Here is a 15,137-nt window from a genome sequence, read left to right as displayed (position 1 = left end):
AGGAGCCTTGCAACTGTCCTAGTAGGGGCTTTTCCCTCTAAACAGGGGCAACGCCTTCCCGTGGAGAAGCGTCTCCAGCGAGGACGCAGGGCGCAGCAGCGGGAGGGGAGCTACTGATTCGGGGGTGATTTTCTGATCCCCTGGGGCCCCAGCAGCAGGTTAAATGACGGAAGGGAACCCCGAGCCTTCCCTCCGCTGCCCAAACCCAGAAGACGGGTCCAAAGGCTGCGCCAGCTGCAGTAACGGGAACTCATTTTCTGCACAAACTGTTGTCCTGCCCTCGTTAGCAGAGTCTGCTGAGCCCCGCGGGACCAAGAACGTAAAGAGAGAAAAACACGTGCGTCTCAGAGAGGAGGTGAGGCCGAAGCGAGCGAGAGGGAACGAAGGAGGGGCGCCCTGGCCTCGGACCCGGGGTCCAGGCACCAGCCGTGGGTTTTCCAACACCACGTAATGTGCATTTAGTCCTCACGGAAGGGAGTTGCCGAGGCTCCAGGTTTAGAACGAAAAAGGAAACTCTTGGAAAGGGGTTTCCCACGGTTAACCTGAATCGTCCCCTGGAGAATGGCAGGAACATAATAAAAACCTGAGCCCCTCGGCGCCGAGAAGGCCCCTCCACACCCCCGCTCTCAGCCAGGCGTGTGGAAGGAACGCCGCTCCATTCCAGCCGAGGGACAGGCGCCGGGAGGGGCAGCGCGCTTTCCAGGTCCGCAGCACGCTGGGGCGGGTTAGAAGGCCCAGCTCCCCGCGCCGCCCTTACCCGCAGGGCCCGGGCCTGAGTCCTGCCCTGCCCCGGGCCTGTGTCCTACACACCTACAGCCGGGGCCTGGCACACAGTAGGGGCGCAGGCAAGGGGAGGGCCGGCCGGCAGGGGAGGCTGCACGGTACAGCTTAGGTGCTGCGTTCGAATCTCCCTCCGTTACCTGCTAGACATTATGGTGCTCCCCAGCCTCGTTTCCCACTTCCCTAAAACGGGAGGGGACAAGTCGACTTCCGGGGGGTGTGAGGGTCAAGGGCGATGAGAAAGGGAGAGGGAGAGAGCACAGGGCCACCCCCAGGGCCAGCCAGGCACGGGAATGGCCCGTCGCCGGGATGACGGCTCCTCTTACCGGCAGAGGCCGTTCTCGGTGCAGTGGAGGCTGCCGTCGGTGCTCCTCTCCGCGGGGCGGGCCGGGGACGGGTGGGAGTGCTGGGTGTCGATCTTGGCCATTGTCTTGCTTCGCCCCGGCTGCTCCTGGGGAGCTGCTGAAACACAGACACAGTCCTGAAGCATGGGCAGGCAGACAGTGGCCGCGGCCCCACTCGCAGCACACGAGGCTGCCCCTGCGCCTCCCCTCGCAGCCCCTTTCCCCCAGGCACCTGCCGTGTGGCTCCCATTGGCACCTCAGAGACTTGAGCCATCCCTTCACCGTTGGCTGCTCAGCTGGGCAGAAGTGCAGCTCCAGGGACCAGCCCTGAGAGAGCAGCTGAGGCTGGAGGGGCAGTGGGCCATACCAGGGGCGGTAGGCCAGTACCGGGGGTGGTGGGCTGGTACCAGGGCCGGTGGGTTGGTACCGGGGCTGGTGGGCTGGTACTGGGGGTGGTGGGCAGTACCAGTGCCGGTGGGCTGGTACTGGGGGCAGTAGGCCATACCAGGGGTGGTGGGCCGGTACCGGGGGTGGTGGGCCAGTACCAGCACTGGTGGGCCAGCACCAGGGGCAGTGGGCCGGCACCAGAGTCAGTGGGCTGGTACCAGTGCTGGTAGGTTGGTACCAGGCCGGTGGGCCAGTACTGGGGGCAGTGGGCCAGTACCAGGGGTGGTGGGCCGGTACCAGGGGTAGTGGGCCAGTACTGGGGGCAGTGGGCTGGTACCAGGGCCCAGGGGCTGGTACCAGGGGCAGTGGGTTGGTACCAGGGGCAGTGGGTCGGTACCAGGGCCGGTGGGCTGGCACCGGTGCTGGTGGGCTTGTAACGAGCTGAAACGCCAGGCCTCACGGGTCCCTGACGGAGCCAGGCTCCTCTCGACCTTGGATTTCTCATTTTTATCTCCTGCTTCCGCACACATTTCATAGCTTCCCCAAATCCCGTTTTTAAACAAAGCAAGTATAAAACCCTTCCCAGGGTTTATGACTTTCATCTTCATTTGACGCCACCTGAACTAGGGCCTAGAGGTACCAAGCCGCTGCCCAAACAGACAAAAGCTGCCCACGACGACCCCCCGCCAGGCCGTGAGCACTCGGCCCCCTCAGGAAACCGCGGCGGGCTCCGGGTGGCGAGGAGGTGGCGGCCGTGTGACCGCCGCGGCGCTGCCCGGCCCCACGCCTCCCGGCCGGCCCTCCCAGCTGGACGGCGGATGCCCACAGGCCGATTCTCCCATCCAGACCAGGCGCGGGGCCCACGTCCCTCAGGGAGGCCGGAGCCACCCAACCGAGGATGGGATTTCTAGAGCTGGCCAGGACCCGGTCACGTCCCCCTCCAGGGCCCTCCCTGCCCAGCCAGCAAGGTCCACTGCGTGTGAGAGTGGGCAGCCCCGGCCTCGGCCGCGCCCCGGCTCGTGGTGGGTGCTTGAGAGCTGGATTCCCTGCTCTTAAATTTCATAACTTTCTCAGAAGACCAAAAACCGTTTTGATTTCTGAAAACGTCATTCATTTGTGAAACGAACAGCTCTTGCTTTCTGGCTGATTGCAGGAGCATGAGGAGGACACACCGAGGCCTGTTGGCCGGACCTTGGGGTCCAGGGGTGCAGATGGCACGCGGGCCCCACGGGGGGACGTTTAAGGGGGATGTGAGCGGCAGGAGGTGGGCAGTTAAACGGCCGCTGCGGTTCTCAGGGGAGGGAGAAGAGTGGCAGGAGCTGGGTTTGTGGGCGTGAACTGGGTACGATCAGGAAATGCCCAGTGGTGGAATCACCTGCACACGGCGGTAGGTCAGGAACAAGGGGTGGTGAGAGGGAGGGGCTGAGCACAGAGCCCGGCTGCCGGCGTGGTGGGGGGCTGGTGGTGCCCCCCGAGGCAGGGAATGCAGAGAGAAGCAGGTTTGAGGTAATGGATGAGCCCAGTTTGGGGTGTGTTAAGTCTGGGATGCCCGTTAGAGCCAACACGTGCAATAGAGCCTTCTGTCAAGAACAATGAACCCGATTTGAAAGGGTTCACACATCGTGTTTTTATTGAGCAATTACTAAAGGCCAGGCAATATGATAGAAACTGGAGATTTAAGAGGGGAGAAAAGGCATGCTGGCCTCAAGGCACGTACAGCCCAGGGGGATCCAGGACAAATCTTAAAGAAATTCTGGGCCTCCGTGGGAAAATGATCAAAGTGTTGCTCTCTGTATGTTTCCAGGAAAAATGTACCGAATTGAGAAAAGACACATCGCCTCGAGCCTGTGGCCCTTCCCAGCCCCCGGCTGCACCCCGAGATCCTCCCGCGGAGGCAGCACTTCCACCCCTCTCCGCCCTCTCCGTTACTCCCCCAAATAGTCGAATGGCCCTGGTGGTCTCTCACAGCCTTTGCTCCGGAAGCTCTCTCCACTTTTCCCCCTTCAATAGGCTCTGGCCTCCCTCTGCAGGACGAGGAGCGCAGCGTCACCGGGGCCTGCCCTGCGTCCCGCTCTGGCCTCGTCCACAGGGGCTAGAAGTCCACGGGGCCGCGGAGACGCAGCCACCCGGAACCCTGCCCCGGGTGCCCGGGACCCCGAAACCCTCTGCCCCTGAGGCTCTGAGTTGATTCTAGCCTCTGGCCTCCAGGGTGCTCTGGAGGCGAGCTCGTCCACACGGGGGGGGGGGGGGCCAGGGCGGACCGGACAGGGTGCTGGCGTGGGCCCCGGAATGCCCACCTGCCACCCGCCGGCCCAGCTGCTGCGGGCGCGGGGGGCTGGCACACCCGCCTGAGCTAACCTGGGTCAGGCTGACTGCCCCGGGCAAGCTCAGCCCTTCCAACACTCGTGCCCGCCGACGAGAGCGAGACGCGGCTCCCGTGGGCAGCCCTTGGCCGAGAGCAGCCAGCAGCCGTGGGCCAGCGGTGCCTCCTCTCCCCCAGCTCTCCACGGCTGCCCAGAGCCTCGAGCAGGCTCCAGCCGGCCGCTTGACCAGCGGCACACCCGTGGGCTGGCTTCCCTTCTCCCCTACCCCCTTTTCTGCGGTCCCCTCGCCCCACCTTGGAGTCCTCCCCACGTAAACCCCCCGCGGGCGTGCCCTTGCCCGGGCTTCGCTCCGGGGCGGGCCACGGCGGCCAAGGGAACGCTAACTTCCAGGTGCTTAGACTCACACCCGCCCCTGCGCGCGCCAGGCCCCTCGAGCGCCGGGGCCGCCCTCCCTGCCCCGCAATTCTTCACCCAATGATGAGGACAGCACAGCTGAGCTTGGACGGGCGAAGGTCCTTCATTAGAAGGAGGTGCACGTTTAAGGAGGGCGTAAGATTAAAAAGTATTTCAGCATGCTCGCAAATCATCTCTTAGAATTTAAAAAAAAAATCATATTTTGGTTAGTTGCTATCCCTTCTTTGTCTTCTTTAATCTAAAGATTTCTCTCTGTGTGTGTGGAAGAAACTGAATTGTTTGTCCCACAGAGTTCCCTACAGTCTGGATTTTTGCTGATTGCAACTCTGATATGTTTCCTGTCAATTGATAGTTGTACCTGGAGGCTAGTTAAAATTCGAGGTCAACTCTTTTGACAAGAATATTTCCTGGGCGTCCTCCCATCCACCTGCCTGTGATCTCTGATGGAATTTCTCTCTGGGCGATGCTAGCGGCCGCTGATGGGGTTTGCACAGACCTGTGGACTCATCGGGGCTTGAAAATGGGCAGGGTTCTAATTCCACCAAGCTTCTTCCTTGATTAGCCGAAATGTTCTAAACTGAGAGATGCTTGCTCAGTTCTTTGGTTGTTCCGTGGTACAGTTCACACAGGAAAGGCAGGGCAGACGCTGGCTCCCCCTCTACTTATCAGCTTTTGAGTCCCGGTGTCAGCAGCCCCAGGTGTTTTCGCGTCAGCTGGCCCTGCTCCATTTCAGGAGACCCCCCAGCTGAGGTCAGGAGACCCGAAGCAGCAGCCTGAGGACTTGTTGAGAACGCAGCTGCCCCTCCGGGGGGTCTCCTGAGCGCACGGCCCTCCCGGTCGTTTCTGGTTTAATCCTCAAGGACCACGAGAGCTATAACTGAGGCGGAAATGGGGGCTCAGCCTGCCTGACCCCGAGGTCAGAGCGTGTGTGCTGTTGGGGTTCCCACCGCCCGCAGGAGATGAGGCGGGCGCAGGTGCGATGGCCACTTGCAGGCACAGGAAGACGAGGCGCCCCACCGGGCTGGTGACCTGGTGGCTCCAGGCGGTGTCGAGGCGCCGTGCAAGCGTTTCCAGAACGGACTCTTGTCCCCAGGACTCGACCCAGCAGGGAGAACATTCCAGACAATTCTCTACTCTCCTTACGATCTCACTGAATCAAACACGGCCTTTCGGTTCTCACACCCTGATGCCTTCCGTGTCCCGGGCATCGAGGAGCGGGAAGAGGATTTCGAGCGCTCAGAAACGCACGGAGGAAGCAGCCTGGTAGAACTGCGGCAAGAGAGCTCAGCAGGTGCTGGAAGAGAGAGGGGCCCTCGGGGTACACGGCAGGGGGGTCTAGACGGCCTCGGGGAGCCCTGAGGTCCCACGACCTTCCCAGGGGAGGTGCAAGCACGGATTCTACTCCACGTCACCCGGGGCTCCCCACGCGCAGGGCCCGGCTCCGACGTGTGCGCCCCGCGCCGCCTTCAGCTCCCGTCCCTGCCCCGGCTGCACACCTGAGCCAAGCTTCTAGCGCGGCTCCCGCCCTCCGGCTGCTCTCACTTTCGCCTTCTTCACTAATTTCAGACACTCCGAGGGCAAGAATATTTCCTTCCACTTAAAAATCTTTTATCCCCCCCGAATACCCGGCACATGCACACAACAGGTAACAAAATTGTGTGGCCACACGGGGAAGCAGTGACGGGCCCGGCACCCGCCGCACCGATAGCCTGCCGCGGAGCACCGCCTCTTCGCCTGGCCCTGCTCTGAGACATTCACGGTGTGTTCACTCAGCTGATTCTTAGACGGAATGAGCTGCACTGAGAATTTCTATCCTGCTTGAGATCTGGTGGGGATCCGAGGGGAAGAGAGGAAAACACAACCAAGGGGGTCAGACGAGTGTGGCGCCCCTTGCTCTGCATGAAAATGCGCTTCTGGAAAAAGTATAACTCTTGACCCCCACTCCTCTGCTCCTAAGATCCTGTCTGCACTGTCCTCTTTCCTACCGAGGCTTACGCAGGGGAGCCAGCCTGGCCCCGACGGGTGCCATTTGAAGCATTATTGTTTTCCAAGCCCTGCATGCGGCGTGGACAACAGGGAGGGGCCCGTGGCCCGACACGGGTGCTCCACCGAGACGGCAACGGGGGTTACGGGACCCCTTTCAGCCAGGGGCTGCCGGGTCCAGTCCGGGGGACGCCCAGTCTGGACACAACGAGCTGCAAGCCCCGGCAGAGGTGGGCCCAGCGCCTGTGGTGGGCAGGTGCCCCGGGCCCCCCCAGCTGAGGCTGGCTTCCACCCCTCTGGGTAGTAACTGCTCCCTGAAGGCATCCGCTCTACCAAAACGCCCCCTTCTCTTCTCAGCCCTGCTCGGGCCAGAGGACTCCGCAAATTCCCAGACAGGCCCCTTAGCCGAGCCCAGCTCCAGGGACAAGCCAGCGGCGCCTGCGGTGCCCCCGGCCCCCTGTCCCAAGCACAGGGCCAAGCGCCTGCCTTTTCTTCCCGTCCCCGCTGAGAGCTGCGGCGTAGAAGGAGCGTCGTATCACCTCCTCGGTCTGCGCCCTGGGAGCCAGCCCCCAGACCAGCCCCGATGGCGAGGGGGTCGCGTGCTTCCCTCCAGCCGGAGCTTATGTAGAGGCAGACCCCTAGGGAAGTCTCTTGTGTTTGGGACAGATGGCATTTGAAAAGCAACACAGGGGCCAAGGGCATTGGACTGAGAGGAAGGAGATTATGGTGCCAGCTCAGCCTCCTCGATGGGCACGTGACCTAGCACCATAGTTCCTCATTGAATGACGGACACGACTACATTGCAAATAAAGTCTTCCACAGCAACCCAAAGCATAAAATCTTCACTCGGAGCATTTCATTTAAATGCACTTGATGACTTATTTTTAAAATTATTTCTTTAACAGCTCCCCCCCATCCCGAGATGGTGCCCTTGTATTTACTTATTTGTGCTCATTATTTTCTTGTCGTGTTTGTTGTTTTTCTTTACACACGTAAAGAAGGTGGGTACTCATCTGCTTGAGTCCCATCTGTTCCCTGCTCGTTTGTTTTTTGCTCATTGGTTTTCCTCATTGTCTGCTCATTGTTTCTTTGTCTTCTTTAGGAGGCACCAGAACTGAACCTGGGACCTCCTGTGTGGGAGGCAAGCGCTCAACTACTCGAATCACATTCACTCCTAACTTATTTTTTAAATAAAATTTTATTTAAGTATATCTTTCATACCTGAACATACATATACAATAAGTGTATAGCAAAAGTTGTGAACTTATGAAACAAACATGTATGTCATCATACTGGACTCCTATACTTCACCCCATCATCAACACCTTGCATTGAAGCCTTTGATAATTTATTTATAATAGTCACTTATTAAAAAATCAATCAGAGGGACACGAGTGAATTTTGACAGAGATATTCAGTATATTTAAATTTAGTGTGGGATACATGTGGGTGCCGTTTTCATTTATTTGGGTGTTCTTCATGTATTTTAAAGATGCTTGTAGAAAACCCTAAAATTTGTACAGAACCCCTTGGGGAGCTCTGTGGAACGGAGTTGAAATCCGCCAATCCAGTTGGTTGTTAAAAGTCCTTCCATTCTTGAAGGTCTATGAGGGGGCAAAACACCACAGTGCAAATACCATACCTAAGGACCCTCTCAGATTTTGTGGGTGAACGTGATCCTATGCAAGGGAAAGAAAATAAATCCAGAACTTAAAAACAGAAAGGGAAAACCCATATCATGTTAATATTTGCAGAACATGGTATAATATAATGCAACTTGAGCATCAGAATGTAGGTGAGAGGGCACTATGAAAATTAGATTAATGTGCAAAAATACTTGCACACCAAATCCAGCAGCATATGAAAGGTATTTTGTACAATGACCAAGTGGAATTGAGCTCACAAAAGCAAGGCTAGTATAGCATCCAAAAATCAATTAACATACCATATGAAAGAGCAAAGGGTGAAAACCACAAGACCATCTCAACAGAGGAAAGGAACACATTGGACAAAATCCAACATCCTGACATGTTAAAAAAAAGGAAAACTGTCAGCAAACTAGGAATAGACGTGAACTCCCTCAGCCTGATAAAAGGCCTGTATGAAAAACCCACAACTAACATCACACTTAACGATGCAGGACTGGCTGCTTCCCCTAAGATGAGGATGACTTCTAATCAGCACTGTCCTGGAGGTGGAGGTGCTAGCCAGGGCATCTAGGTAAGGAAAAGAAATAAAAGGACACCAGCCTGGAAAGTAAGAAGTAATACCATCTCTATTTGCAGCGCACAGAAAAACTCAAGGAATTCACTAAAAACTATTAGAATAAACGAGATCAATAAGGTCATGGGATACAAGATCGATATGCAAATATCAGTTATAATTGGATATGCTTGCAATGAACAATCTGAAAATTAAATTAAGAAAACAATTCCATTTACAGTAGCATCAAAAAGAATAAAATGCTTAAGAACAAATTAAGTAAAGGAAGTGAAAAACCTATACACTGAAAACGATAAAAGTGTTGAAAGAAATGAAAGAAGAGTTAAATAAGAGGAAAGACACTCCATGTTTATAGGTTGGAAGACTAAAGTTGTTAAGCTAGCAATATTCCCCAAACTGATCCACAGATTTAACACAATCCCTATCGAAAGCCCTGTTGGAATTTTTTTGCAGAAATTTACAATTTGGTTCTAACATTCCCATGGAAATTCAAGGGACCCTGAATAACCAAAATGATCTGGAGAAAGAATGAAGTTGGAGGACTCACACTTTCTGATTCTGAAACGTTTTACCCTACAGCTACAGTAAGGAAAAGCAGATCAATGAATAGAATTGAGAATCCAGTAACAAACCCTTCCCTTCACGGTCAATTGATTTGCACAATGACAACAGGACAAGTCAATGGGGGAATGGGTAGCGCAGTCAGCAAATGGTGGAGGGATAACTGGATAATTGCATGCACAGATTGGGACTGTGACCTCCCAGCATATGCAAAAATTAACTCAAAATGGATCATAGCCCTAAAAGTAAGAGCTAAAGCTGTAAAACTCCTAGAATAAAACACAGGAGTTCATCTTCATCATGTTGGCTTAGACAATGGTTTCTTAGATATGACACCAAAGCAGCAGTGAAAGAAGAAAAAATAAGTTGGACATCATCAAAATTAAAGCTGTTTGTGCTTTTGAAGAGACCATCACGAAAGTGAAAAGGCAACCCACAGTCAGGAGAGATTCGCAAGACTGTATCTGATAAGGAACATGGGCCCATAATATATAGTCCAAAGCTCAACAATACAAGACAACCTAATTTAAGATTGGACTTGAATAGACATTTCTCTAAAGGCGACATATACAAATGGCCAGTAAGCACATGAAAAGATGCTCGACATCATTAGTCACTAGGGAAATACCAGAGAAAATCACAATGAAATACCACTTCACACTGGCTAGGATGGCTGTCGTCCAAAGCCACTGCCAAGCGTTGACAAGGATGTGGAGAAAGTGGAAGTCCATTTCTGGTGGAAAAGTAAATAGAGAACAATTGGGTGCTTCCTTAAAATACTAAACAGAGTTATGACCCAGCAAAGGCACTCTTGGTATATGTCTATCCAAGAAAGAGGAAAACACACATCCACACAAAATTTTGTACACAAATGTGTGCAGCAGCATTAGCCATCATAGCCCAAAGTAGAAACCGCCTGTATCCAACAGATAAATGGAGAGACAAAATGAAGTATGTCCATGTAATGGGGTGTCATTCAGATAGAACGCCATCAGGCAATGAAAAAGAATAAAGTACAGATGCAGGCTGCGACATGGGTGAACTCTGAGAACTGATGCTAAGTGAAAGAGGCTGGACACAAAGCTCACCGATCCCATGGCTGTGTTTGTAGGAAATGTCCAGAATAGGGAAATCCACAGAGATGGGAAGGAGACTAGTGGTTGCCAGGGGCTGAAATTGGGAGGAGCAGGGGAAAAGAATGACCTTGATGCCCACAAGGTTTCTTTTTGGGGAGTTTCAAAAAGGTCTACATTTATATTGTGCCGTTTGTACAACTGTGTCTGTTACTGAAATGTACACTTTAAATGGGTGACTTTTATGGCAAGTGAACTATAGATAGAAAAAGAAATTGTGGTAAATCTAAAATCAAAACTTTTTCAAAGGCAAAACTCGCAATGTCTGCTACAAGCAACTTGCAGAAATACATTAATAAAGGGGGAAAATATAAAAAATTACATAACAATATGACAAAGATCACGTTTCTTTTGAGGGATTGTGCTCTGCCAGGTACTACGCTACAGTTTCTGCTCCCGTTTAACCCTCACGATAACCCGTGAGCTCAGTAGCATCTGCAGTCCCATTTTACAGAGGGGCAAACTGAGGCCACCCAGCCAGGACGATGACAGAGCCTAGCTGCAGGGCCTGCAGGCTTCAGCTTCTGGGACCGGCAGGTACCAAAGCTTCCTCCCTCGGCCCAAGAGAGGTTCCAAAGAGCAGCTCTGTCTTCGCCTACGGGATGTGTCCAGCTCGGAGCCAGTGGGGAGCTGAGATGCCAGGAGATGGCGGGAGGTGCGGGCTGGCGCCCCATTCTCTCCTCTCCGTGGGGTGGATGGCAGGCTGCCCCACGCCCAGGGGTGGCTCTGCACCGAGATGGAGACGATGGGCCTGACTCGGGAGAACCCAGGCCTGTCTCCCAGGGAAGCGCGCCGTCTCCTGACCGCCGCCTTTTCATAACACAGGCAGCCAGAATCTTCCAAATGCCAGCTGCGGAGCCTCAGTTCCTGCCTGGAGAGGAAGATACACACTGTTCCCGAGAGCTGGACGGGATCCGGGGTGGAAGAGAAGGCACTACAATTGTCTCAAGGGTGTCCACCGTTCTCAGCTGCCAGGCAGAGCCCCGTCTCATTCCTAAGTGTCCATTTCCTCTACGGAGATGACTCAGGGGTTAGGGACTCTTCACTCCTCCTTCCCAAACGCACGCGGTTTCGAAACGACTGCTCTGCAACAAGATCCAGCTGTTCAGGTCAAGCTTCCAGGAGGAGAAATGTGCATTCCAGATGTTGCCTGGGTGAGGGAAGCCAGATTCCTACGCCGCCCTACAGATGTCCCACCCAGAGCGCTGCTGCCCCCGCGTCCAGACACGCTGGCCCCGAACGTCAGGCTGGGACCCTCCCTTCCTCACGCCCCGTTTCACCAACCCTCCTCCAGGCACAGGAAATAAAGTTCCTGTTTTCTCCTAATTAACTTATTGGATGTGTCACTGTCGGAAATAATAGGAGGGTCAAGTCTGCTGTGAGCACTTGCTGTATGTCAGGCCCGTGCTACGGAATTCCTTTCAGGTACTTCAACCCCCCGACAACCCCACGAGGCAGGTGTTCCTTCCCATTTGCCCCAGAAGAAATGGCCACCCGTTCGAAGTCCCCGTGTGGCAGAGCCGCACCGCATTGCTGTAATACAACAGGGCGCGTGAGAAGTGCGGCAGGAGAGCGCGTGCCGCGTCAGGGAGACAGCACTTTCCAGGGACAGTTTTTGTTTCTGCAAAACTAAACTGCCCTGAAAGGTACCTCCCCAGCTGCTCCCCCACCTGCTCTTCCCAGCCTGCCCCCCACCCCCGCCCCGGCCCTGGCCTGCAGCCAACTGCCCACCAAGCCAAGACCTTGGGTGAGACTTCCTTCTCCCTGTCCCTCCCCTCCTCAGTCCCAGCATCACCACATCTTGTCAGTTCCACCACCAGCCCTCTCCCATCGGCCCCCTCTCCTCGTTCATTCATTCACTAATTCCAAACGGGCTGAGCGCTGGCCATGGGCAGGGGTGGCCTGAGCCGTGAGTGCAGAGCGGTGAGCAAGCCTCAGGCAGGTCTGCGCCCACCTCTGCCCAAGGCTCTTGCCCCTCACTGGCACTGCCAAAGCCGTTGCTTTGCTCAGTTCCCGGCTTCAGCCCCCCACCCCTTTCGTCCCTCCAGCTGCCTGGCATTTGGGGGCTGATTAGTGAGCGAACGCTAGTTCTAATCAGGTCACACTGTCCCTCAAAAAACCTTCAGGAGTTGCCTATTTTCTACAACCTACAGTCCAGACTTTTTGTAAACTGATCAAATTAGCCTACACCCGAATTACCCTGTTCTTACATGTGTCATGACTTTTTCAGTCCCACCTATTGGGAGAGACAGAGGCTTGCCCTGAGCTTCCGTGTCTCCCAGGGCCAGTGAGGGCTGAGCGGCCAGCTCTGGCCGTGGGACGCCCTGCCCCATGGATGGCCATAACTTCAGACATTATCCCAGCGAGCCTGAGCGTCACCGCAGCTGGGCTTCTCCACCAACTAACCCATGCATCGTCGCTTCTGCCAGTCCCTCTGCCCGCAGAGACTGTCCCCTCTTCCTTGCCAGTTCAAAGTCCCTTGGCCCCTCCAGTTTCAACTCAGATATGCCCTCCTCTGGGGCCTGGTTGCTGCCCCCTCTCCAAGGCCTCAGGGCCTCTGCTCTCACTGCTGTTTGCCAAGAGCACAGCCGGATTGGCAGGTGGTCTGCCCAGGAGGTCCAGAGGGCAGGGCTGAGGAATGAATGAAATTCTGTTTCTCCCGCCCCGTAGCCTGTGCTCGGTACCCAGGGGCAGTCCAGCGCTGAGCCGGATTAAGCCGGAGGAAAAACCATTCACTCTCCAGACTCAGTGGATGACTAGGGGGATGGAGGAAAAAGGCCAGCTCAGCTGATCCAGGGGCCACGGGCATGGGAGGGGACAGGTGAAGGTTTCAGGTGAGCAGGTCTCTGCTGGAGGGGGCTGGGGGGGGGTCGCTTTTATTCCTTTCACACTCCCGCAGAACACCGGCGGTTCACGAGAGCCTGCCGGAGCCGGAGAGCACCTCCTCGGCTTCCCACTGTTCATCTCCTGGGTACCACGGACACAAGACTCGTCACCACGGCAACCGCATTATTAACCCGACTCAGCTGGCAGAGGGTGAACCAGGACAGAATAGAAGCAGGATCGCACGGGCTCACGCAGGCATGGCCAAAGCTGGCTAAAGTGCAGGGGGGCTCGGCTGGCACGTCACGCGGTCCCCGCATCCCGCGGCGCTGAGGACCCGGGGACCCCATCTGTGGCTGACCCGAGGCTGAAGAGCAAGTTTGCGTGCCTGGGCCTCCCAGTGCAGTACAGAGGAGTTCACGTACCCCCCACCAAAGCAGCTCCCTCCCACCCAGGGAAATCCCAGCTAGGTTTCCCAACCTGGCAGAAAGTTCTAGAATCCGGGTCTTTGGCCTAGAAGCCCCTGTTCGGTGCCACCTTTCAGCGGTCGCCTCCCCTCTCCTGGTCTGGCCGTCTCCCCTGCCCCCACGAGCACCTCGCTGACGGCGAGCCCCAAGCCAGGGGAAACCAGACCACCACTCCTTTTTAGGAATGGAAGTGGTGCGGGTGGGCTCGGGGATTGCCCCCTGAGAATGTACTAGGTCTGGGCTGCCCAAGTGGAGCCATAGCTCCCCCACCCCAAGGTTTGGGTATCCGGGAGCGCACTGCCCACCCCAGACTCCCTGCTCTGGACTAGTTAATGGGGAGGGTCCGCAGCGCAGTGGCGGGTTTGCCCTGCTAGACGCGGTGCGGGGCTCTCGCGGGCCGAGGCGCTTGCGGTCAGCGCCAGGGAGGCCGCGGGCGTGGGACCTGTTGCTCTGGCCTCTCCAATCTTGAGCAGCCCCCGGGTCCAGTTGGAGATGCGCGCCCCAGAGCCGCGAAGTTAGCAGCCCCCCAAACAGCCTGCAGGCAGTGGTGCCTGAGAAAGGGGAGGGAGACTGGCGCAGCGCCCACCCCACCAGGGCGCGGTGGGAGCCCCCGCAGGGTGGGGGAACGTGGCGGCTGAGCCTCTGCGGAGCCTCTATCCGCTTAGGGGATGGCCAGGATCAGAGGGCCTGCCTTCCCTTCTCGCCCCAGCGCTAAGCCTACGGCTGGAGCCCAGAGAGGCGGGTTCCGATTTCGCCATTAAAAAAAAAAAAAGGAAAGAAAGAGAAAAAGTGACCGCTCCCTCCCCAAAAGAGAGCCCGCAGGTCTCCTTCTGGACCCCAAGGCAGTCCCCGCCCCACCCTGCTTCCTTCGCCACCAGCTCCCGCGGTGCGCCCAGGGCGCGCGGATTCCCGGCGGCGCTGCGCGGGTTCCCGACATGCGGGGGTAGGAGCGGGTCCCCGACCTGCGGGGGTAGGAGCGAGGCCGCCGCTGGGTTGAGGGTCCCGGGAGAAGGTGTCCCTCGCGGTGGGTCACCTCCGGATCCCCGTCCTGTGCCCAGCGGGAACCTGCCGCTCTCTTGACCCCGCCGACGGCTCAGTCCGGCTCGGGCCGCGCGGCTGCGGGACGTGAATAAAGGGGGTGCGCTAGGCTGGGGGGGGGTGGGCCGCAGAGGTCCACTTGGCCTCTGAGCCCGACTGGAGGCGTGTGGGTGCGCCGAGCGTGGAGCAGGGGCTGCGGAGGGTCCCGGCTCCCCCCCACCCCCTTTCTCGACCGCCGAGGCGCGGCCCGTTTCAGCACCGGGGGCGGAGGACAGCGACGCGCCCACGCCGCGCGCCCACCCCGCCCCGCGCCTGGCCCCCTCCTGGCGCGAGTCGCCGCCCGCGTCCCACTTCCCATCGCCCCGAGAGCTCCAGCTCACCACCCGCTCCTTACCCCGCCAAAGTTTGAGCCGCTCCGCCGCGCGCCCCAGCCGCTCCGAGCGTCCGCTCCCCCCGGGTTCTGGGCAGCGGCTCGGCCGCGCTCCCGCCCCCGCGCTCCGGCCCCAGGACCCTCCCCGGGGACGGCGGCAGGCGCCCGCGGCCTCCCTCTCTGAGAAAGCCAGGGCGGCTCGGGAGCCTCGAGGGCGGTCCCGGGAAGGCGGGAGTGGCGGCCTCTGAGCGCGGAGGGGAGCGCAGAGGGCGGGCGCGGGCAGCCGGGCG

General features: G+C 57.2%; 1 protein-coding gene across 2 annotated transcripts in view; it reads right to left on the bottom strand.

Annotated features, from left to right (window-relative positions):
- CNGA3 (cyclic nucleotide gated channel subunit alpha 3) overlaps nt 1-14,934 on the bottom strand; it is a 36,151-nt gene extending 21,217 nt beyond the window's left edge. Inside the window, exons 1-2 of one of the 2 annotated variants that reach the window (XM_058278132.1) lie at nt 14,872-14,934; nt 1,107-1,239 (exon numbers count right to left, since the gene is read on the bottom strand). In XM_058278132.1, coding sequence (XP_058134115.1) covers nt 1,107-1,207 — 101 coding nt within the window. In that variant the 5' untranslated portion in view covers nt 1,208-1,239; nt 14,872-14,934. Of the gene's footprint in view, nt 1-1,106; nt 1,243-14,871 lie in introns of both variants that reach the window. The other variant, XM_058278133.1, reaches the window with a different exon arrangement.
- Between the last annotated feature and the right edge of the window lie 203 nt (nt 14,935-15,137).

The sequence above is a fragment of the Dasypus novemcinctus genome, chromosome 17, assembly GCF_030445035.2.
Source record: "Dasypus novemcinctus isolate mDasNov1 chromosome 17, mDasNov1.1.hap2, whole genome shotgun sequence".
Taxonomy (NCBI): domain Eukaryota; kingdom Metazoa; phylum Chordata; class Mammalia; order Cingulata; family Dasypodidae; genus Dasypus; species Dasypus novemcinctus.
Note: the sequence above shows the minus strand (reverse complement) of the source record. Positions and strands in the feature narration are given on the sequence as shown.